The following is a 25,372-nucleotide window of genomic DNA, read 5'->3' as shown; positions in this document are numbered from 1 at the left end:
TTGGGGCAGAGGCTCCAAAAGACGGTGGGTGATTGGTTGGTTGCTGTTCCCGCCCCCAGCTAGTCGCCATTTTACTGAGGGGAGCCGAAATCCTAAAGGTAACGGAGTCGGTGCTGTTCCTGTAGCGGTTCTCAGAGAGGCGACAGGTGAGTCGTCGGCCGGAGCGGGACAGCCGCACTCAAGGCCTGACTAGATTTCCGACCCGACGGCGGGCGAGTAACTGGGCAACAGCGGTGGCCTGCCTGAAGGGGTCGGGGTCTGCTGTTCCTTCCCCGCCCTCTGTAGGGCCAGGCAGCCGAGAACCCAGAGATGCTGAGCAGGCTTCGCCGCGTAGCCCTCTTTCTTCCCGACGGCCCGCGGCTTGAGTGGCAGCGGCCAGGCGGCCCGGGCAGAAAGGGCACTCGGCGGCCTTATCCGGCCCCGCCGCCCGGCCGCTGCTCAGTCTCACCTTGGCCACTGCTCTCGCTCTTGCCCTTGAGGTCTTACCGCCGTTTCTCCACGATGGACATTTGCTGCTTGTGGCAAGGGAGGGTGAGCGTGCCAGAGAGGCTCTGTGGTTGACGATGTCTTGTTTTAGAGGGTCTCCTGCGGAGCCTGGGTGTCTGGGACCTCGCGCACAGGAGTAGGAAGACGAGGGAAGAGAAGCAAGGGGAAAACCAGCTAGGCTGGGGCAGGGGTGATCTGGCATTACCTGCCTCGGGGGACCTCGAAGCGGGAAGTACCTTTCCTCCCACAGCGTGTTCCTTACGGTTTTCCTCGTCTGTGGGATTTGTCCTTATTTCGGAAACAAAGGAAAGGTATCTCTAGTTTTGTGAACCAACACAGATTCTGAATACTTCAGTGCACTGGGGTGTTTTATTTTAGACCTGTAACAGACCTTTTATGGATGATTAAAGCAGTCATTCTTGGGTCACTGTTCCTCATTTGTGTACAGGAGAAATGCTGTGTTTGCTCTCTCTCCTAGAATGCAATGGTGTGTGACATAATCCATGATGTTAAGCTATTGTAGGAAACTTGAATTTCAGAGGTGGGTCCTCTGGAATTTAGTGACCTCCCCTCTGAGGTCGCTGGGGTCTGGATGAATAGAACTGGCTGATCTTGTTGAATCTTTTCCTCCTTCCCCTGAGTAAACCTTTCCTTGGTTCCTAATTTAGAAGGAAAATCATATTCTCTGGAATGAGGATGTAGGTCGTTTTTCTTTTTGAACAGTCTTTTTCCGTTTCCAAGAACTTGTTTTTTTGGGGTATGGGGGATTGGACCCAGGGGCGTTTAACCACTGAACCAATCCCCAGTTCTTTTAAATATTTTTTTTTAAGAGACAGGGGCTCCCTGAGTTGCTTAGGGCCTTGCTGAGTTACTGAGGCTGGCTTTGAACTCATGATCCTCCTACCTCAGCCTCCCTAGCAGCTGGTATTGCAGGGGGGTGCACCACCATGCCCTGCTGAAAATCATTGGAATAGCAGACTCACAATTCAAATAGGTTGATCTATTAAAGAAAAAAAAGAGTGTAAATTTCTGCAAAGCTAGGCTGGTTTTGCTATTGCTTTTGCTTTGTACACCCTACTAGGCACTCTACTGAAAAATAAAATATTGAACATTTAATCTATTAGAAGTCTATATAGTAATCACCTTTTGGGGAGTTATGATGGGGCAGGGCACAAGGAGAGTCTGTACCGGTAATCATCTTTTTTGATCTGGTTACATAGGTGGGTTTGGTTCATGAAAATCAATGAATTTACAGTTACCATGTTTATATCTGTAAGTAAATTACACTAAAATAAAAAGTTTTAAAAACTGGTGAGGGGCTGGGGATGTAGCTCAGTTGGTAGAGTGCTTGCCTTGCAAGCACAAGACCCTGGGTTCAATCCCCAGCACTGCAAAAAAAAAAAAAAAAACACGGTGAGGGTCACCCCATAGAATACTGGATGCTACTGTACTTCTCAACTCTGCCTAGTTAATTTTTCTCTCAGGAGTGCAATATCCCAGTGCTGGATTTTATCAACTCAGAAATTTTTTTGGTTCTTTTCTGGGCACTGGTATTGTCTATTATTAGCCAAAGGCAACTACAGTTTCCAAGAGATATTGTTATTTACCTGCCTTAAAGACTTTACTTCATATTGTGTAAAATGGCCTAGCACACCTATAATCCCAGCCACTCCAAAGGCTGAGGTGGTAGAGTTAGGGCCAGCTGTGGCAACTGAGCAAGACCCTATCTCAACATAAAAAATAGAAAGGACTGGGGATGTAGCTTAGTGGTAGAGCACCCCTGGGTTCCATCCCCAATACCATACAAACACACACGGTCATGTTGTATAAAAGAAACAGATTCTGGACTTCATAAATTCTCATTTCAAGAGAGTTTAGAACAAGGTGTAGATGTGTGTGATGTGACATTACTTCCCTACTTAAGACGACTAAAACCTGCCACCATAGTTCAACATTGAGGCTGTGTTTCTGCATATCCCACTTGGAAGCTGCAGTGGAAAATAGAATTTTCTGGCAAGGCATCAAAAGGTTAGTTGAGTTTCCCTTTGAAAATGAGATCACTATTTCCTATTGGCCAAACGTACTTGACATTTTTTAATTTTACTAGGAACTACTTCTAATTGCAACTTACAGTTTATGTATTTTGCTTTTATAACTCAGCAAAGAATAATTATTTGACTTTTTTTTTCTTTTCTTTCAGTTACAGATTTAAACTACAATGGGGAATGTTTTTGAAAAGCTGTTTAAAAGTCTATTTGGGAAAAAAGAGATGCGGATTCTTATGGTGGGTTTGGATGCAGCTGGAAAAACCACCATCTTGTATAAATTGAAGCTGGGAGAGATTGTGACTACCATCCCTACAATAGGTATGTTAACAAATTTGGGAATTCCAGCTTACAAGTTTACAATATAATACTTTAATGTGCATCTTACATTATTAAATATTTATTTATTTTTGGAAATCTTTTCTGTTCCAAGAGCATAGACTTTTTTTTTTTTTTTTTTTTTTTTGGTACTGAGGATTGAATCTAGGAGCACTCTACCACTGAGCTACATCCCCAGTCCTTTTTATTTTTTATGTTGAGACAGGGTCTTGCTAAGTCGACGAGGCTGGCCTTGAAATTGCGATCCTCTGGCCTTCGTGTTGAATTGCTGGGATTTTAGGCATGGGTCACTGTGCCTAGCCAAGAGCATAAACTTTTTGAGGCCCCAAACCAGGTTATATATACTTTCCTAATTGCTCTTTAGAATCTTTAGCACATTCCTAGGTTTATAGAAGAGTCATATGAACATATTAAGGCTAAGCAAATTTAACCCTCTCTGTATGGCAAAGAAAAGGATAGTAATAATTAAAACAGTGAGAAGAGTTCTGCCCTCCATTTCTCTCGGTGTGGATTCCAGCGTAAACCTGAGGTGGGAGCTGGGTATCTGCTGCTGCCTCCTCAGTCAGCCTCCATTCCAGCTGGCCTCTCAATGGAAGCATCTCTTCCCACCAACTACATTCCTAGTGTTTAAAGGTGGAGTGTGATTTCTTCTCTTCACTCAGCCTGAAGCCAGCTACTTGAGATGGTGTCCAAGTAAGACACTTGGCAATCTGGCTGCGTTAGTCTTACTGTGAATGAGTACTGTGTTTTATGGGCTCTTTAAGGGATTTGCTAAGGCAGTTTTGACAGAACCTAATCTTTGTCTTGTGAACTGCCAGATTCCTGAGTGAGGATACACTCCACAGGATGATATGTGAATATTAGCACTGTCTGAGTGCCGGGTGGGGCCAGGACCCAAATGATTCACTTTCCCATTGGGCTATAACTTCAGAGATTGCAACATTTAAAGAAGGCATAAAATTTCATACATACAGAAAAATATAGAAAGTTTTGAAAAATGTTCTATTAAGATTTTTGTGGATATTTGTAAAATCATATGCATGCTGTTTTCTCACTTACTTTTCATTAGACAATACATTTATTTTACCCACTTTCTATGTTATTTCCTCCCTAAAGGACTTTCCTGACTTCTTTCTCCTCCATCCTCCCTTTATGTGGTAAACATCAGCTCAGTCTTTTGTTCTCAGTTTAAACTTTATTTTTTAAACATTATTTTTCATGTGCACTTTTCCTGACCCTTTGAACCTATTTCCTCCTGATCTAAATTTTGACAGTAACTTGAAATTCTTAGTAACTTCTCAGTTACTAACATAACCGTGTGTAATTTCTTATTCACTGTTTCTCTTCTTCCCAGCAATAAGAGCAGGAATCATGTTCATCTTCCACACTGTTCCCAGAGTTTAGTAAAATGGCCTAGCACATGTTGGGTGTCCAGTGAATATTTGGTGAAAGAGTTGAACATCAGTGTTGTGGTATATTATTAAACTGATGAGCCCAATGAATCATGACCTCAGTAACTGAGCCCCCTTCCACAATGATGCTGAACTTAGCCACCTGATTTGCTTTAGTCAGTGAGACATCAGTGGATGTAATTAAAGCAGAGACTGGACAAGTACTTATGTCGTGAAACTTGCCTTCACTAAAAATGTCACCATCAGTTGAGGAAGCTGCTTGCTCTTTGAGAATGAAAGAACACTGCAAGCTGGGCATCATGGTGCATGCCTATAATCCCAGCTGTTCAGAAGGCTGAGGCAGGAGGATTGAAAGTTCAAAGCCAGTTAGCTATTTAGGGAGACCCTAAGCAACTTAGCAAGACACTGTTTCTAAATAAATATAAAAAAGGACTGGGGATGTGACTCAGTAGTTAAGTGCCACTAGTTCAATCCCCCCATACCAAAAAAAAAAAAAAAATAAAGAAAAGAAAGAAAGAAAAAGAAAAAGACCATGAAACAGTAGAGAGAGAGGCCCAGGCCCCAACTGTCTTACTGACTGAAGGCGGCTTGGGAGAAAGCCCAGCCAACCTAGAGAAGTGTTTTGGCGAAATAATGCTTAAATTGAGACCAAAAGAATGAGCTGGTGTTCACTAGATAAAGCAGGGAGGGACTAAGGAAGGTGTTGATACAGATCAAGGTCAAATTTTAATAACTGATTAGTATTTCATTATATGGCTATATTTTTAATCTCCATTGATGGCTAGTTAGATTATTTGCCATTGTATATTTTTGTAAATGATGCCAAAGTAAACATATTTCAAATTTTTGCATGTTCTTTATTTTCTTGCAATAATTTCTGGAGGTGGGTTTGCTAATGTAACAAATGTGTATTTTAAATGTATATACAGATTGCAGACTGTTCTCTAAAAAGATCGCATCACCATTTTAGTGTTAAATTCTCCTGGATATTTGCCAATCTAATGGGGAAAAAAACACTTATACTAGGATGTCTATTTTGAGGGAGGCGGTTTACTATGGATTGAACCCAGAGATGCTTTACCACTGAGCTACCTCCCCAACTGTTTTTATTTATTTATTTATCTTTTATGTTAAGATTGGGTCTCACCAAGTTGCTTAGGGCCTTGCTGAGTTGCTGAGTCTGACCTCAAACTTGAGATTCTCCTGCCTCAGCCTCCTGAACATCTGGGATTACAGGCATATGCCACTGCAACTTGCTAGGATGTCTTTTACGATAAGTGAATATATTCAAATATACGTTTGTCTTCTGTAACTTGATTTTGATACTGTTCAGTTATTTTTCTGTTGGGATGTTTGTCTTTTAATGATTTGAAAAGACAAAGTGACCCAGGAGCTCTTATCATATGTTCATTTTCCAATTGATGATTTGTCTTTCAGCTTTGATTTTTCTGTGTTTTGCTGTAGGAAAATTTTTAATTATTAGATAGCCAAATTTACCAGTTTTTTCTTTATTTAATTTTGATAATTTTATCAATTTTTTTGGTATTAGGCATTGAACCCAGGAGCACTTTAGCCGTAGTCCTTTATTTTATTTTGAGGCAGATGTCACTAAATTACTGAGGCTGGTCTTGAACTTGCTATCCTCCTGCCTCAGCCTCCTCAGTTTCTGGGATAAGAGGTATGTGCCACTGTGCTTGGCTAGTTTTGGTCATATTTTTAGATCTTAATGACTTCAAGATCATAAAAATAGTCACCAGTATTTTCTTCTGCTATTTTTATGATGTTTTAAATTTTTATTTTATAAAACATTTTATTCATTTGGAATTTATGTTATTATGAACAGGTGAAAAATATTTGATTATATTTTTCAAGTGGGTAGACAGCGCTGTCTAGTTGCTCTTTCTGTAATGATAGAAATGTCCTGTGTGTGCTGTCCATTGTAGTGGTTAGTAGCCACAAGTGGCTGTTGAGTACTTGAAATGTATGTGGCATGTGCAATTGAGGATCTGTGCTTTGGATTGTATTTAACTAAATAAATTAGCTGCACATGACAAGTGGCTACATATTAGACTTTGCAGAGGTAGACAGTTACCCACTGCCATTTGTTAAATAACTTTTCCATGCTGATGTGATATTTAGTGTCACATACTAAATTCTCACTGGTATGTGTGTCTTTTTCTAGACCACTTCCTGTTGTAGTCATTTGAATTCTATTCATTTATTATTAGGATTTGGTAATATCTTTAAAAATAATTCATTGTCTGCAGAAATTTCCTGACCAGGTTCACTTGCTTATTTATTCAGATTGCCAGATAATTTTGGCAAGTTTCCTGCAAACCTCCCTCCTCCCCTTCTATAGAATTGGAATGGCATTAAACATATATTTATTCAGCAAGAATTTAGCTCGTTGCAGTGTAATGAGTGTCTCTCACTACAGCAAGGCATGATAAGATTGAGATTTGGAAGGTGAGTACGTCCACTGTGTCCACTGTTACTGTGGGCCCTGGCAGTTAAGTTTGGGATTTGGGATATGGGAAGCCAAGGAGAGATTATTATTATTATGATTTTTTTTTTTTTCTGGTACTAGGGATTTAACCCAGGCCCTTGCACATGCTCAGCAAGTACTCTACCCCTGAGCTACATTCCCAGCCCTTTATTTTATTTTGAGACAATGTCTCACTAAGTGACCCAGACTGGCCTTGAATTTATGTTCCTCCTGTCATAGCCTCCCAAGTAGATGGGATTACAGGTACATACCGCCTTGCCTGGAGAGATTATCTTTTCTTTTTTTAATTTAAAGTATTTCAATTAAACAAATATGTGTAAAACTGATAGACATTATGTCTATATTATGTGTTTTTCTCCCTCCCCTCCCCTTGGTACTGGGGAGGTGGGATACTTTACCTCTGAGCTACATCCCTATCCCTTTAGATTTTTTATTTTAAGACAGGGACTTGCTAAATTCCTGAGCCTGACTTCAAACTTTCGATCCTCCTACCGGAGCCTCCTGAGTCACTGGGATTACAGGTGTGCACCACCATATCTGGCTGTACGGTGTATGTTTTTAACATGGTGCTCTGATTAGAAAATGGTGAATGGCTGGAGAGAAGAATGTCTACAGGGAGATGGTTAGACTGTTTCAGCAATTGAGGCTAGAAATTATGATTTCTTGAGTTAAAGTGACTTTTAGATATTTCGGAAGTTGAACTAGTAAGGTTTGGTAGTGGGATTTTGAGGGGGAGAGAGAGTTGGAAGTATGTGGGATACCTCCTAGGTTTCCAGTTTGTGGAGCAAAGTCAGGGAGGAGTAGGCTGAAAGGGTAGGGATCTTAAGTTCCGTTTTTGACAGATTGCTTTATTTTGGGACCCCGCAGACATCTAATTGAAAATGTTTTATTATGAGTCTGAAACTTAGGACAGAGGTCTGGGCTGGAGGACATACATTTGAGAATTATTAGTGCAGTTGTTGGATTGCCTTTGGAGGGGTGTGGAAAGAGGAAAACAGACGTGGCAGGTTGGATTTGTGGGAATCCATGGTAAGGATCATTTGAATGTGGCTGTACTCACAAAAGAGGCTGAGAAGGTACAACTATAGAGATGGAAAATGGGATACCAGGGAAGAGTGAGTTTCAAGGAGAAATTAAGCAGTAGGGTCAGATATACAATCAAATTACCTAAGAACTAGAAAGCATGTGTTGGATTTGTTGAAATGGAGATTTTTGCTGACTCCAGTGAGACCAGCTACTGAACACGGTTGAGCAGGTACTCTTGGGTGAGAAGTGACAAAGTATACTCAGTAAATATAGCTGAATTTTGGGATATAGCTAAATAAACACCCTGAATCATAGAGATATTTTATTTTGAAAGTGCAAAGAGAAGCTGGGCGCATGCCTGTAATCCCAGCGACTTGGGAGACTGAGGCAGAAGGATCATGAGTTCAAAGCTAACCTCAGCAATTTAGTAAGGCCTTAAGCAACTTAGTGAGACCTGGTCTGAAAATAAAAAGGGCTGGGAATGTGGCTCAGTGGTTAAGTGCCTCTGGGTTCAATTCCTGGTACCAAAAAAAAAAAAAAAGAAAGTGCAAAGAGAAGGAGGTAACAGGTAAATATGAGGGATCAGGAAGAGCTTTTTTTTTATCAACCTGGTGGGGGTTTTTTTGTTTTGTTTTGTTTTGGTTTGGCTTTTGTTTTTGTGGTACAGAGGATTTAAACAAGGGGTGCTCTATCACTGAGCTATATCTACCCCCATCTTTTCCTTTTTTGAAACAAAATCTACTAAGTGGTCCTCAAATTTGCAGTCCTCCTGCCTCAGCCTCCTGAGTCACTTGGGATTATAGCTGTGTGCCACCATGCCTGGCAGAAATTTTTTTGGAGGGGGGAAAAAAAAAAGATGTAAAAGACTTAGGCATCCTGAGAACAAACTGGAGATATTTGGATGGGGGAAAAAGTAGCAACAGCAAAATATTCTAGTCCGTTTGGGTGGATGACATGTAGCACATAGGTAGAGGAATTGGCATTAGATGGTTGCTCCTTTCCATTCTTCAAAGATGGAGGAAGAAAAGTGTAGGTGAAGGTGTAAGTAGTTTTTAAACTGTAGTGGAAGTGGAAGTCAGTTTCACAGATGACTTCTTTTTGCTCTGAAATACACTGAAAGGTCTTCTGCTGAGAAAGGGGAGATGGGTAGTTTGAGACACAGGCATGACGAACAGCATAGTAAGCCAGCACATTCTTTTCTATAAGCTGTAGTTCAGCTAGCAAGCTGCTTTGTAAATTGAAAGTACTATCTAAATGTTAGTTGATATTTTGAATTGTTCAATTAGCAAAAATCATAATTCAGAGTTTTTCCAACTTTCCAATTTAGGTTTCAATGTGGAGACAGTAGAATATAAAAATATCAGCTTCACAGTATGGGATGTCGGTGGCCAGGACAAAATCAGACCTTTGTGGCGACATTATTTCCAGAACACCCAAGGTAAAGTTTGGTACTGTATATATTAAATGTATCTAAAGATGCTGGAAAAGATAACGGGGTGGTGCTCAGCTTTATTTGGACTCTTAACTCATTTCCTCTTTTCTGCTGGCATCACTTATTAGAAAAAAAAAAAATTTTTTTTTTTTTTTTTTTTTTTGAGATGTTCCTGTGTTTCTAGAAAAGGAACTTGAGCTTTAACTCCTCTTAATTCAGAATGGTTAGAAAGTGATTAACCTGGGGCTGGGGTCATGGCTCAGTGGTAGAGCACTTGCCTTGCATGCGTGGAGCACTGGGTTTGATCCTCAGCACCACATAAATAAATAAAATAAAGGTATTGTGTCCATCTACAACTAAAAATTTTTTTTAAAAAAAGAAAGTGGTTAACCTGATGAATTTCATCTTTTCAGTTCGTTGAGGAATTATTTGTGCCTTAAATGAATTTCCAATATTTGAAGAGTTAAAATTCCATTAACTCTTTTAAACCTGTTGAGATTATCTGAAAATCCTGCCTCTAGAGAAAACAAGATGAACAAGGATGACTGAAACCCAGAATCCCAAATCCTGGTCACAATTTTTCCCTGCTATCCTCCTGCTCTACACATACATGAACAGGCATGAATATCCCAGATCATTCACCTTATTGGTTTCTTAAAAGTAGGGATTGTAATGTACTCATCCATCAATCTAACATTACCTATATTTTGGATAAACAATGCCCTTACTGCTTACTGCTTATTGCTTATTAAGATAAGTCATAACTGTCCACATCGTTCTTACACCCTGATTCTCATATAGAATCTTCACCATATGTCATCTGCAGATTACTCATTTTAGAATTTACTTGGAGTATATTACTTATGAAGATTCTGCTGCTGATGGGATTTTCATTGCATATGTTTTATTGACTTGAACTTGCCAATCTTTCCAGTCCAAACACCCAAGTCCACCTGTCCCTTTATATTTTTCATCATTGTGTCAGAAGTTACCTTTGGACTTAGCTCTATTTGCAGTCATCTTCTCAGCCTGTAGATTTTAGACTATCGTAGAGGATGATGTAATGAACTGCACACCCATGACTCAGCCTCTGCAGTTATCAACACTTTGTCCATCCCTGAGTGATGCCTTTTACTCACACATCCTGCAGGGTTCATTTCTAACTGATGAAGTCTTGTTTTGTTTTGTTTTTTAATATAATCTGTATTTAATTATTATACTTCCAAAGTTAATGATTCCTTTATATTTAATATCCAGTCTTTATTCAGATTTCCCTGTTCTTATCAAACATAGCCTTTCTGTTTGATTTGTCTGCATCCAGGATCAAAGTTCACATGTTACATTTCATTTCTCTGTCACTTCACTCTCTTATTCTACAACAATTCTCTCTCTTCCTATGCTGGGAGTTTTGGCTAAATTCTTGAGTCTACATTCTGAATCTGTCTGATTACTGTGAGGCCATTTAGCTTGGTTTTTAAATCTGTGGATCCCCTGTAAACTGGAAGCTCGTTATAGAGGCTTGATTAGAGTCCAGTTCATTTTGGGGGCAAGAATACTTAAGTATTCATTCTATTATGTCACTTACTATATATATATATATATATAGTATAATGTATATATATATATAGTATAATGTATATACATGTATAATCATGTTATATACATGTAATGTATATACATGTATAATCATGTTGTATATATATATTGGTTATTGCACTTAAAAGTTTTTTTTTTTTTTTTTCCTATTTAAAAAAGATTTTTATAGCCAGGCACAGTGGTGCACACTTGTAAACTTAACTACTCAGGAGGTTGGGGCAGGAGGATTGCAAATTTGAGGCTAGTGTGTACAACTTAGTGAAACTCTGTCTCAAAAAAATAAAAAGGGCTGGGGATGTAGCTCAATGTCAGAGCATTTGCCTAGCATGCAGGAGGAGTCCCTGGGTTTAATCCTCAGTACTGCTCCTCTCACCAAAAAAAAAAAACCATTATTGTGGTAAAATGTGCATAACATAAAGTTTACCATTTTGACAGTTCTTAAGTGTACCATTCAGTGGCATTAAGTGCAATCCTAGTGTTTTGGAATCGTCCTCACTATCCATTTCTAAAACTATTGCATCACCCCCAACAAAAACCCTACTCAACAGAACCTCCATACCCATTAAGCAATAACTACCATCCCTCCACCTCTTACCCGTATTAACCTTTATTCTACTTTCTGAAATTGCCTATTTTGGATATTTCAAGTAAGTTGGAATCATGTAATATTTGTTCTTTTGTACCTGAGTGTCTGACTTCTTTCACTTAGCAGGGTTCCTCTGTATTGTACCATGTATCAGAACTCCATTCCTTTTATGACTAAATAATATTCTGTTGTTTGGAGATAATTACCTTTTGTTTATCTATTGATGGACACTTGGGTTGCTTTTACCTGACTGTTTTGAATAATGCTGCTTTGAATATTCAGGTACAAGTATCTGTTTGAGTCCTTATTTTCAATTTTCTATTTTTTCCTGATACTAAAGATTGAACCCAGGGGCACTTTACCACTGACCAACATCCCCAGTCCTTTTTATTTTTATTTTGAGACAGGGTTTCTAAGTTTCTGGTAGACTGACTTTGAACTTATCATCCTCCTCCCTCAGCCTCCCAAGGAACTGGGATTACAAGTGTATGTCACTGTGCCAGCTTCGTTTCATTTCTTTTGGGTATATACTTAGGAGTGGTATTGCTAGGTAATTGTTTTTGTTTTCTGTTTTTTTTTTTTTTTTTGTGGTGGTGGGGGTGGTGGTGGCATATAAAATTTACCATCTTAATCACTTTTTTTTTTTTGGTACCAGGGTTTGAACCCAGGGGTGCTTTATCACTGAGGCACATCCCTGGGGGGCCACATGTGTTTTTAAAATTTTTTAAAATTTGAGACAGTATCAATATATTGCTTAGAGCCTTGCTATGTGCTGAAGCTGGCTTTGAACTCAACATCCTGCTGCCTCAGCCTCCTGAGCCACTGGTTACAGGCGTGCACCACTATGCTCAGCTTAATCACTTTTAAGTGTAGTTCTGTGGAATTAAATGCACTTTATAATGTTGTATAATCATGACAATCATCCATCTTTATTAGTCTTTTCATCTTGTAAAATTGAAATTCTGTGTCCATTAAACAATAACTCCCTATCTTTCCTTCTACCTAGCCCCTGGCACTGCCAAGTTTCTATGCTTTCAGTGATGCCAAATGAGTTCAGATGGTATCAACCTACTTCCTTCAAAATAAAGTTCCCATCAACCTTTCTCCTCATGATTTTAGCTTCCATTAAGGGCTGTTGCGTAGATCAGTTAATTCATTAGAAGTTACAAAATGGTGATTTCTCTAAATCCTATTATTTCTTCTTGCATTTATTAGCTGTAATCTCTCTAAACAAAGAATTCCCTCATTGAAGATTTGGTTTTCCTGAAATACAGTTTGTTCAGGAAGGCAGGATAAATGCTTCATTCTTTTATTGATTTATTTTTTCTCTTTGAAGAAACCACTTGATAACCCCAGTGACTTCCATCGTGAGGCTTAGATTTTTTTTATTCAGTTCATTGCAGATATTTTTTTTTGATAGCTCAAGAATATGTTTATCTTGGACTGACACTTCCCAGTTTGGCTAAACGTTTGCAGTTCCTCATCTGAATTAAAAGCAGAATACTTGGGTTCGAACCACACAGCTCTGTCAACCTTGAGTAACTTCGCTGATCTCTTCTGTCTCCATTTCCTCATCTTCAAATGGAGACGCCTGGATCACTGGGTTGAAATGAGATTCATTTTATAAAATGCTTCGTTCTGTGGCTGAGCCAGCAGGCACTCACACTGAAGCCCAAATTGTTGGAGGTTTTACTTTGTCGTTCTCTGGCAAGATTCTTTTTTTCTACCCTGCTCACGATTTTTACATTCAAACACCACATTGAAGTACCTTTTTGTCTTCGGTCTTCTGTTCATAACAAGCCTAATTTTACTGAATTTCAGTAACTATTGCTTTGATGGCAGCGAGCTGGCTTTTTTCTAGGTCCTCAGGGTGGGTAATTTGGGCTCTTCATGAAATAGCAAATGGGAGCATTTGGAAGAATGAATTTGCTGTCTCTGGCTAGACCGCATGTCTCAGCCATGAGTAGTCTTGGATGCTGCCCCTGTTCTTTCTGCCAACCTCCCAAAGATCAGGCTGTCTTTTCAATTTTATGTATCAGTGTGTCAAGTATGACAGAATTTAATGCATGCTTTTAGCTCTCTATTAAGACATTTTACTGTGTGGGTTTTACCTGTATGTATTGGAATTTGAACTGTTTATGCAATTTCTTAATGGATATGTGGTGTAGAATGCATACAGTGGTCCATTCTCATGCGGAAAATTTTTTTTTATATCCTTGGTTATAGGTGCAGTTATTTTAATTTGTTGAATGGCAATATATGTATATGGTTTAAAATTCAAAAATAAGGAAAAGGGTATATAGAGAAAAATCAGTATTATTCCTCAGTTCCTCTCCATAGATAACCACTTATATATCTGTCTAGACATATTTAATGCATTTACACGTGAGTGTGTATACATACGTGCGTGCACACATGCACATACTTTTTTTGCGTGTGTGGAGCTGGGGATTGAACCCAGGGCCTTGTGCATGCGAGCCAAGCGCTCTACCAACTGAGCTGATATACCCAGACATACACATGCACATACTTTAAAAAAAAAAAAAACACTATGCCATTCATGTACAAGTGTACCTTTTCTAGTTTCTCTAAGGTCAGAAGTGTAGTCAGTCTGATGCTGCATTCTAGATAAGAGCCTATGTGAAAATGGAGTATAAAATAGGATCTAGTATTGGGCAATTTTATTGTTATTAGGAATGGCAAAGGGATAACATGTCAGCTTCTGCTCTGTCAGTTTTGCGTTAAGAGTCTTAATCTCCTTGAATTTTTGGCTTGTTATGATTAGAGTTCAGAACTGCTGGTAACATATCAAACATTTGGGGGAGTTTTGAATGTTTGGCATTTTTTCATTGTTAATCTGATGTGATGTCACTGGTATGAATTTGACTCACATCCAAGCCTCAAGCATGCAGAAGCATGGGCACTTGTACCTGCCGTCATAGGCTCCCCCAGCAGCTGAGTTAGGCAGCTCTTGTGGGCCTGGGATGCACAGAGACCAAGGGTGGAGGGCCAGCCCTGGTTTTCTTTCCTAGACAATTATGAAATCTCATTGTCAGAGGGAACTAAGAGGTCATCTTGTCCCGCTCCCCTTTCCCTTCTGCATTGTTCCCAGGGGTTGTGCCTTAAGCTAGGCATAAATATCCCTGTGACAGGAGAGCCTCCTGAGGCAGCCTGTGACATCTCCAACCCTGCCAAGCCTGTTCAGTGCTGACTTTCTATAGATTTGTTTTACCCACCTGGCCTTTGGTCTCCTTACAGTGACGGAAACTACCTTGAAACCTTTTTAGGCCACAGCCTTTCAGATGCTCAAAGACTGCCCCCAGTCCCTCAATGAGACTTTTTCTCTAGGTGAATCTCCCGGCTATCAGTTATTCTTCATATGTCCTGGTCATTCTTTGAGTTCCTCCAGTTTACCGGCATCTTAGAGTAGGGGTCCAACGCTTCCCTTGTAGAGTTGCCAGGACAGTCTGGCTTAATGTACCTGAAAGTCCACTTGTTATCATCAGTGTCCCAGAACCTGAACTGGGACAAGTCAGTTCTTTGGACATCCACTTCACATTTTCATTTCAAATGGCTTACTGTTAGCCAAACACCAAGTTGTTGTTACTCTCATGTGGATAACTGCTGAAGACTGAAGTCTTGCCTGTCCTGTGCCTGGATGGAGTGTTGCATACCTCTTGTGTACCTCCTTTGCAGATTCTTTTTTTGTTCGTTTTAGTTGTAGATGGACACAATACCTTTATTTTATTCATTTTATTATGTGGTGCTAAAGATCAAACCCAGTGCCTCTCACGTGTTAGGCAAGCACTTTACCACTGAGCTACAACTATGGCCCCTCTGCAGATACTTTTGGCCCTGCTTCTCCCTCCAGTGTAGCAGTGACTGGGTTTGTGCAGGTTCCAGCCACCTTTACTGAGGTGCGAGAAGGCAGTACCTTGCTTGTAATTTAACCTGACCCAGGTATCTCACTTCCTGGGATTTCTCTGATGTTATGGTGTGAGCTGCAAATGTTCCCATCTGGGGTGCTGGGTTTGTTTTCTCTGTTCAGCAAAGAATTGAAGAACAGGACACAGATAGCAAGAAAGTAGGTTTACTGAAAAAAGAGAGAAATACAGAGATAGACTTCTCCGAAGAGAAGAGATCCCAGAGCTGGTAATCTGCAAAGGGAGTTTTGGCTTCTTCTTTTGGTCTCTGGAATTTCCTCCTTTCCTTATCTCCTCTATCCACACACTTCTATTACTGATTGGTGTCCACATGTCCACATGTCCACTTAGGAACATGAGTACAGAAGTGTCTTTCTGATTGGGACCCCACTTGTGTCCACAAGCACTTTTATCAAGCAGGAGGTTGACCTCATCGGAAGACCCTCTCCATGCTCCTTTATTCTGGTGGTCCTGCCCCTGATCTCCTCACTTGCCATCTTGTCCTGGCTGCCTAAGCCCTTCTGGATCTCCCTCAGAAAAACTTCTGAATATCCATTACCTGGAGTTGGGCCAGATTTCACAGGTTAAGGGTATAGTCTTATATAAGATTCCCTCACCAGCTATAGCAAGTTCAGGGTTCCCAAACCACCCTCACTTCCAACTAGATGACTATAAAATTTGCTGTTTTCTCCTGTCCCTACAGGTTTGATAGTTTGCTTAATTAACTTACAGAACTCGTGAAAGCACTGTATTTAAAAATTGCCTTGTTTATGGCAAAGGATACAAGTGAACCAATCAAAAGGAGAGACACATAGACCTGGGCAGGTACCAGACACAAAGCTGCCATTCTCCACCCTCCCCCCCGCACCCCCCCCACCCGTGGATTCAGGATATGTTCTCTTTTAGCATCTGATGTTGTGACAGTATACAAATGGCCAAACAGGGAGGTTTACCTGAGCTTTCAGGTACAGTTTTTATCAGGGCTTCATTACAGAGGCAGGACTGATTGAATCACTGGCCAGGTGAATCCAGCCCTGTGGCCCCACCCCCATCCCCAGGTGATCTTGTTAGCATAAACTACCTTGGGTCTGCCGCGAGTCACCGAGTCACCTCGTTAGCATTAACTATCAGGTGTAGGCCTACCATGATGACAGAGATGCTTCTCTCACTATGAAAATTCTAGAGACAAAGATCAGCCAAATTCTTTTTTATACAGATGCCCAAGGAAATCTCTTAACCCAGGAGTGTGACCCAGTAGTATGAGTGGTCTAATGTCTGTGGCATTCTTCTTGACCAATGTGGGATGAGTAGGGAAGGGTAAATGTTTTGTCTCCTGGGTGGACAATTCTGAGAGACTTTTCATATGGCTTCTTAGAATGTTCGACAGTGTCAAGCACTGGTTACATAACAGTGGCCAATTGGATGACTCAGCTTTATAGTAGCTGTCCCCAATTCTCTGATTTCCTCCCTACGTCCCTTACTCTTGCTCCCTGGGATCATGTCCCAGAGAAAACACCTGCACCTGGGCCCTGGCCTCCAGCTTTGCTTTCTGGGAACCACCCTGAAACACTTCTTCTATTAAACTTTGAATATTTTTCAAGATTTTTTTTTCTCTAATAGAGAAATTATGTGACTAAGAAATGAGCCTAACCTTTTCTCTGAGTAGTCCGGTTATTGTTAGGCTGGTGAAGGGCTGTAGTACTTGTCTGACAGCTTCCTAACTCTAGAGATCACCTGTCCCTTCGTAGTGATTGCTCTTAGTGAAATTGCACCAGAGGCAGGGAGCAGCTCTAAGATGTAAAGGCAGCTTCCCTTCCCACGTTCACATTACTAACATGTAATTTCTTTCCAGGTCTGATTTTTGTGGTTGATAGTAATGACAGAGAGAGGGTCAACGAGGCCCGGGAAGAACTAACCAGAATGTTAGCAGAAGATGAACTCAGAGATGCAGTTTTATTGGTGTTTGTAAATAAACAGGTATCTTGTTGGTTTTCTGAATATTGGGACTGAAATTTACTGATAGAGGTCTCACCTAAATATCTCGATATTTAAATTAGAGGTCTGCCTCCCTCTCTCCAGCCTTAACTCTAACCTCTCCCACCATCTTACCTTTGGAATGCCTTATATTCATTCATTCACTCCGTGAATAGCTGATTGAGCAGCTACTAAGTTCCCCACTCTGTTTTAGGTATTGGGTAAATATCAATGAGCCAGACGGACAAAATTCCCTCTGCTCATGGAGTTGACATTCTAGTGGGAAGAGAGGCAGTCAGTAAATAAATAATCTGTGATGCCTTGGGTGATAAGTGTTGAAGTGACTTTCTGAGCCAAGAAGTAGGGAGCCTCATGGTTCTAGGAGCAGATGAATGAGGGAACAAAAGGAGATGAGATTGGATCCTGTAGGGCCTGTGCCTGAGGAGGAAAGGACTTGTACATAAATGTAAAGCAGTAAAAGAAGAGCTGGAAGAGCGCAGAAGCGCCCGGCCTCAGGAGCTAAGCTGAACTCAGCATGAAAGAGAAAGGCGGGTGCCACGGAACCATGCCAGCCTGAGGTGACCATGTTACACCGGGATGTGCTTCCTTCCACTTCCTCTCTGTGAAGGTGTTTGTTATGTAATTGAGATCATACTGTTTTGACAATGTTGTGGTCTGTTTTGTCACTTCAGATTTATCAAGCACATTTTCTCTTGTCACTCCTCTCCTTGTAAACATGATTTTCCATGGTGGATGGATCATGATTCACTCAGCCATTATTACCCTGTTTGTTGTTCAGGTTGGATGTCAGTGCAGTTTCACTAGTGAACATGATGGATTTAAAAAGAAAATCATTTGTTGTTTTTTAATTGTAAAAACAACATATTTGCGTGTGAACTTGAAAAGCAGTTCAAAATATCAAGTGAAATATTCTAATCCTGCTTTTCAGAGTAAAATTATTAAATTTTTAAAATCTCTCTCCAGAGATACAATTTTCTATACTTATATAAGCAATTTTATGATTGTATTTATATTTAAATTCTAGAGATCATACTATGAGTTCCCTTCATCCAGTACACCTAGATCTTTGTTCTTCAATGCTAATATATTCAAATTCAGTTTGAGCTGTGTGCCAGGCATGGTTCTAGGCACTTGGAATACATGAGGGAACAAGACAGAGTTTCCTGCCTTTGTAAAACTTAAATTCTAGTTAGGGGAGATAGATAATACATAGTAAACATAGGAAATAAGTAACTTTTGTAATATGATCACATAGGGTGAGTGCCATGTTAAAAAGATGGAGCAGGTCAATTAGAGGTCACAGGGCCTTGGGTCCCACAGGTCTTGGGCCCATCCTAAGAACTCTGGCTCTTGCTTTGAGAGAGAGGTAGTGGAGTTTTGATTGGATGATTCAATCTGACTTTCACTGACTGGGTTGAGAATAGGCTTTAGGGAGCAAGAGCAGAACAGGTAGACCAATTGGGAAGTTGTTTCAGTAACTCCAGTGAAAAACTGGGTTGGCATCGAACCAGGGTAATCGTGAAAGAGGTGGTGAGAATTGGTCAGATTCTGAAGACTTTGTTTTTTGTACCAGGGATTAAACCCAGCGGTGCTTTACCACTGAGCCACATCCCCAGCCCCCTTTTTATATTATATTTAGAGACAGGGTCTCAATGAGTGGCTTAAGTTCTCACTAAGTTGCTGAGGCTGGCCTTGAACTTGCGATCCTCCTGCCTCAGCCTCCTGAACCACTGGGATTACAGGCATGCACCACTGCACCTGGTTGTAGATACGATGGGAGAGCCACTGGGATTTCCTAATGGATTTGATGTGGACTTGAGAGAGAAAATTAAAGATGATTTTAGGGTTTTTGACTTAAGCAACTAAGATAGAGAAAACCGGTTTAGGATGCGTCTTAGGAAGAAGAGCACATTTTATTGTATGGATACAAAATGACAAATTGACTTACATATTCTCTTCCTAGGATCTTCCCAATGCTATGAATGCAGCAGAGATAACAGACAAGCTTGGATTACATTCCCTCCGCCAGAGAAATTGGTACATTCAGGCTACTTGTGCTACCAGTGGAGATGGGCTTTACGAAGGCCTGGACTGGCTCTCCAACCAGCTCAAAAATCAGAAGTGACCTGAAACATTCCTTCCCCTGTGCATTGTGGCAAAGCCAGCTGGCCTCCTCTGGGTGCATGTGGGCATGTGAGGAGCCTTGGTGGCTGTGTGGCTGGGAGTGGGGGCAGCTTTCTCACACCGTGCCTTATACACGCTATAAGAAAACCAGTATTATGTTTTAAGAAAACCAGTGTTACGTTTTAAACGCTACCTTCCATTTCAATGGCTTTGATGATGGTTTTTGCAGTTGATGGAGGAGTCCTGAGGGCTCCCTGGTGCACGACAGCCAGAGTCGTCTTCAGGGTGGAAAGGGGAGTTGGAGAGGAGTGGAGACAGGTCCGGTTACAGTCCTGGGTCTGGCATCTCTGCATACCTAGAGTCCTGTTAGACTTTGGTGTCATTTTGTAAGAAGGAAGGAATTGCTTCCAAAGTTAGCAGCTCACTTTTGAGTGCTTTAAAGCAAACGAGCCTCAAAAAGAACAGGTACTTACTATGGAGTGAAGAGGTTCAGATTGGAACGTTTCCCTTAAGTTCTACTTTAGCTGACTCCTGATTTTAACATGTTTTAGTTAAAGAAATCAGTGATTTCTTTGTTTGAGTATCAGGACAGTAACTCTAGAAAATTGTCCAGTCTTTCCCTTAGGCTACTCCCTCTGTTACTTGCCAAATGGAGGCCCTTGGGGAGTAGCCCAGTGTGAGGCCAAGGCTCTTCCTGGAGCCCCACAGTCCATGGTGGAGCAAGGGTTCCACTGCGGGGGAGAGGGAGGGTCAGGTGGAGGAAGTGAGGGATATTGTGGTTGTCTTCTGGTGTCACCATCCTGTCTCAGGTTTTAGGCCCGGAGGCTACCGTTCCCACTTCCCTACTGTGCCCAGTGCTCTACACAAAGCAGGAGGCTCACTCCTGTGAGGAGCCTCACCATGTTCACTGTCTTAGTCCACCTTAGGATATTGGTTAGTTTCTCCTCCAGAATCTCACACCTGTGCGCTGTGAAAGTTTGTGAGAAAGCCAAGAGGTTAATTTTGGGGAGGAAGTCCACTCCCTGCCACCCCTGGCATTGCCCCTGAGTTGGTGCTAAATCTTCTGTAAGAAACATCTCTTGTCTAGATCACTCTCCCTGGCTCTCACTCCCACTCAGATGGAGTAACATCTTAGGAACTGTTTGGAAACAGTTTTATGCTTTATGTTGTCTCCAAATATTAATGAGAGCTAGGTTCACTCAGCCTTGAGGTCTTTTGCCCAAACAGCTGTTGGCCACGTTTGTATCTGAACACTTCCACTGTTTAAGATTTTAAAATTCATTTTAAAAGAAGTCTTGATTCAGATTATAGAGATGGGAGGGTAAGTGAATTTTAACAAAAGTAAATCTTGTTCATTGATAACAATGAAGTTATAATAGGAAAAAATGGTAAATGTGGGACGTAATGTTTTTCTTTAAAGAATGCTCATTGCAATACTGGCAAGCCCAGATTTGATTTTGAACAGTAATTCCTGAGAAATATTTAGATTGTATGCCTGAAATTGGCAGGGGCTGCGTCTCATACTTTTGTATTTATGCTTAGTCCAGTGTACCTGGTATGGTGCTAGGCCTCCTGAACACTCATGGATTGGTTGGATAATAAAGAACTTGCTTTGGAAGGAGGAGAGGATGGAAACAGACTTCTTGAACTATAAAATCTCTTCCCCTGCCATCTTAGACTCTTGAACATGCCTAGGTGCATGTCCCAAGCATCCCTATGGAAGCACTGCTCCGACCCTGGGCCTTAGCAGTCAGTGGGCCTCACACACTTTTCGCTGCAGTCTCTCACTGTGACTTTGGAGCTGGGGAGTCAGGGTAAGTGTAAGTGGGGGAGCAGTTTTTAGCAAAGGCCCAGGTCCCTGGAAGCCATGTTCCCATCCCTGTGATGTTGCTCACTAATGCTCTCAGCCCCCATATTTTGGAGCCTCAGCTTGTTTGAAAACCAGCTGTTGCAAGCCCTGCAATGCCTTGCGCTGCTCTTGCCCTGGGAATGCCTTGATGTCAGTGCTGGTGCCAGCTGGCCAGCATTATTAATACAAGTGGCAGGAGACTTATTTTATCTCTTTCCTGCTCTATCCATTTGATGCCACTACAAGTTCTGTCCATTCTAACCGTGCTAAGTGCTATAAGATCAGTTGGGATGCTTATGTAAAAAAGCACACAATTGGTTCCTGTTTTCTTCCTCTTTATTTTTTTGTACTAAAGATTAAACCCAGAGGTGTTCTACCCCTGAGCTACATCCCCTGCCCAGTCTTCTTTATTTTGTTTTTTGAGACAGGGTCTTGCTAAGGTTGTTGAGGCTGATCTTGAACTTGACATTGTCCTACCTCAACCTCCTGAGTCACTGGGATTACAGGTGTGTGCCACCTTTTCTTTTTTCCTTTTTTTGTATAATTCTGTGGGTTTAAGTATATTCAGAGTATGCACCATCACCAGAGAAAGACCCTGGAACCACTGGTGTCACCTCCCCAACCCTGACCTGCTAGCTCCTCATCCCTCCGTATTTCTGGATTTTCTTTTTGTGCTCAGGTGAGGGGTCTGGGGAGCTGGCAGGTGCCTTGGAAGTGTGGAAGCTGTAAGCCTGACCACAGCATCAGTCCTGAGCTACAGAGTGGCTGGTGAAGCAGAGCCCCCAGGAAAGAGCCCCTAGTTCTGGCTGTGGACTTTACACCTCGAGAGGGGAAGGGGGTGACAATTGTGAAGAGGGATATTTGGTCACTGAGGATGGAAGAGCTCTGGAGCTGGAATCAGAACCATAGAGCTCCTGTCCTCCACCCCCTGGATTCAGCAGACCATTCAACCTCTGACCCTCGACTTTCACCTGGAAGCAGAAGTCACCTGGCTTATCTGGGGATACCTGTATGATTACCCAGAATATGGGATATTTTTGTGTACAGTGGGGGCTCCGTGAGTCAGTTCTACATGTCACAGAACATGTAATTTGATCTGTTATAAGTAATTTCATAAAAGGGCTAAGGATAGTTACACCTGCTGTTAGGACAGAAAAGGTGTGTTGTCAAACCTTTGAAGATTGTTTCCCGTGTGACACTTTAAAGTGACCTAGGTTCTTTTCCCACATCTCAGGTACAATTTACTGAGTGGTACATGAAAAATCTAATACTATGCTATGTGTTTTTTTTTTTTTCTTCACAATTTTTGATCTTTAAAAAAAAAATGGGGACTTGGTGGAACATGCCTATAATCCCAGCTACTCAGGAGGCTGAAGCAAAGGATTAAAAGTGTGAACCCAGCTTGGGCAATTTACTGAGACCCTATCTCAAAATAAATGATAAAAAAGGCTGGGACCGTAGCTCAGTGGTAGAGCACTTGTCTCCCATGTCGGAGGCCCTGGCTTCAATCCCCAGTACTGCAAGAAAAAAACATTGATGGTTGAGAGGTAGTCCCCATACTTCACATGTCACCAGTTTAAGAGTGTACAATCCAGTGGTTTTCGGTAAACTCACAGGTGTGTGCGCCCATCACGCCAAATTCAAGACTATTTCCTAAAGAAAAGTCACCTGCGCCCTCTAGTAGTCACACTGCATTTCTCCCATACTTCAGCCCAGACAACCACTAACCACTGATCTACTTTGTTTGGAGGGGATCCTTTTTTCCTGGGGGCATATACTAGGGATTGAACCCAAGGGTGCTCCACCACTGAACTACATCCCCAGCCCCTCTTTAAAAATTATTTTTTATTTGAGTCAAGTTCTCCCCAAGTTGCCCAGGCTGACCTTGAACTTGTGATTCTGCCTCAGCCTCCCAGGTAGTGTGCACCCCTGAAGTACCTGGGAATACTTTTTGAAATTTGTTTTTTTTTCACCACCCCAAGAAGCATCGTGCTGAGAACTTTTCTCTTTAATGCATTGCACAGGAAGCCCTCTCTAGGAGGGTGTTGTGGCCACACAAACTTTGGTGGATGATCAGGCTGAGTGACTTACAAAGACGTCCGTCTATTACAACAGCTACCGAATCTGGCCAGTGCTAGCTTGCTGGGGCTTATTGCCACTAGGTGGTGCTGCTGCTCCACCGCAGCCGCCTCTCACACCGTTCTGCCTGGGGTGTTCTATGTGTTTCCAAGTGTGGGGGATTCCATCTCCCTGCCTGTGGGTAAGTGCTGGACGCCAGGAGTAACCCAGAAAACAGGGATGTGTCTGCAAGAGAAAGGTGAAATAGGCACCCAGAGCAAAGTGCCAGTAACAATAGTAATGAGGGGTGGGGGCAGCACCAGTAGCCCCAGCAGCCAGACTGCCATCAGGCACAGTGGATATCATACTACACATTTTCCGTCCATCTTCTCTCAGGCACTCTCACATTTACATTACAAAAAGGGGAACCTCCGCCTTAAGTAACTTCCTGGAGGCCATGTCGACATGATTGAATACCAGCCTGGAGCAGCAGGGTCCACACCCAAGTACACACTGCTGCCTCGAAGTCTGCAGAGACACCGGACCCCCAGAGTATGGCAGAGGAGGAGGAAAGGAAGCAAAGGCAAAACCTGCAATCATGAATGTCCTAACGTATGCATGGTGTTAATGGTGCTGTTAGCACAGAAAGACCAGGCCAGACGCAAACCTCACGCGTCATCGCAGCTCTTTATTCAGGGGGATGAAATGGCGCCCGTGGGCCCGCTCTCCTGGTGGAAAATGAGCTGCTGAACAAAGAAAGGGACTGGGTTTATATAGGGTATTTTGAGGGGTGGGCGAGTGAACATGTATGTTTTCTTGGACACTCAGGAATGTGGGCCTTTTGGGTCAAGGTCTGCATACAGCGCCTGAAGAGGATTTGCTTTGAAAGACATGAACGAACGCCTCCCAGAGACTCTTTCCTTTAAGGTGATAAAACACCTCCTCCCTGTCTGCAGCTGGCTGTCACCCGGAAATCATTTGTCCTGGGAGATGAAGGCTGTCAGTGCATGGCCTTCATTTTTACTTCGTTTCCTCAGGCCTCATTATTTTGGGAATTTCTTATTCTGCACATCTATTAGGTGGAACAATTACAGATTTACCAAGAACCACCAAATTGTTCACTTACAATGGGTAAACTGTCTGGTGTGGAAGTTATACCCCGATAAAGCCACATGAGATTTATAATGAAACCAACAGTGCCGAGAACGCCGCTCAGCAGGGCTCAGCAGTGCTGCAGGCGCTTTGAGAGGAGGGGGATCAGACTTGAGCCTCAGCTTGAATTCCCTCCACGCCAGGGAGCTCAGTGCCTCACAGCCAGCCATCCCAGCTGGCTTAGAATGTCTTAGAATCCTATCCTATCCTCTGTGTAAAATGAACCTCTTTGCTTTGCCGTAGACCAAGTGTTTGAGAGCTTGAGGACAGTTGTTGCATTTTATCAAGTCTTTTTTATCTTAGATAAATCCCCGGTGTTTTTCACAGGACAAGGTTTTGAGACTTCCATTGTGTACTTGCTTTGAGCTGTCAACATTCTTCAAACGCAGGGGCCTGATAATCTGCAGATGCCAGCCCAGGGCTGTGGCTAACAGTTTAGATCCATGACTCATGACTGGGTTTAAATCCTTGCTGCACCACAGGCCAGCTGTGTGTTAAAAATACCTACTGAGCCCTCGTGTCTTCATTCGAGTCATGGGTATTGTGCTGGCCCTCGTTTTCTACTGTCCAATCCCTTCAGGTGAGCTCAGCTTGGTTTGATAACAGGCAAGGGAGAACAAACAGCAAGCTGTCACATGCTAATAAGCCAAATAGATAACCAGAACCATTAGGAGAAGGGGCTCTTCTCCCATGGACTTTGGGTTCTTGGCAGAGAGTGTAAGGCCATGGGGGATATAAACACCCATTGAGATACCTGACTTAGATGATCAGGAAGCAATTGGCTTACAACTTAGCCCTTCCTTTTTCTTTCTTCCCCCAAACTTACTTTTTCTCTGCCCATGC

At 41.9% G+C, this 25,372-nt stretch overlaps 1 protein-coding gene across 2 annotated transcripts; it reads left to right on the top strand.

Annotated features, from left to right (window-relative positions):
* On the top strand, window positions 1-21,092 carry LOC306658227 (ADP-ribosylation factor 2). Of its 2 annotated transcripts, XM_079134996.1 has the most exons (5): window positions 2-146; window positions 2,687-2,852; window positions 9,142-9,252; window positions 17,204-17,328; window positions 19,310-21,092. In XM_079134996.1, exons 2-5 carry the CDS (start codon window positions 2,705-2,707, stop codon window positions 19,469-19,471), a joined length of 546 nt encoding a protein of 181 aa, XP_078991122.1. In that variant the 5' UTR covers window positions 2-146; window positions 2,687-2,704; the 3' UTR covers window positions 19,472-21,092. The 2 variants fall into 2 exon arrangements, with proteins under 2 accessions (XP_078991123.1, XP_078991122.1); XM_079134997.1 differs by lacking the exon at window positions 17,204-17,328 and having other exon boundaries at window positions 1-146.
* The last annotated feature ends 4,280 nt before the right edge of the window (window positions 21,093-25,372 follow it).

This window comes from Sciurus vulgaris (assembly GCF_902686455.1).
Source record: "Sciurus vulgaris genome assembly, chromosome: 3".
Classification (NCBI taxonomy): Eukaryota; Metazoa; Chordata; class Mammalia; order Rodentia; family Sciuridae; genus Sciurus; species Sciurus vulgaris.
This window is presented reverse-complemented; position numbering and strand designations above follow the sequence as displayed.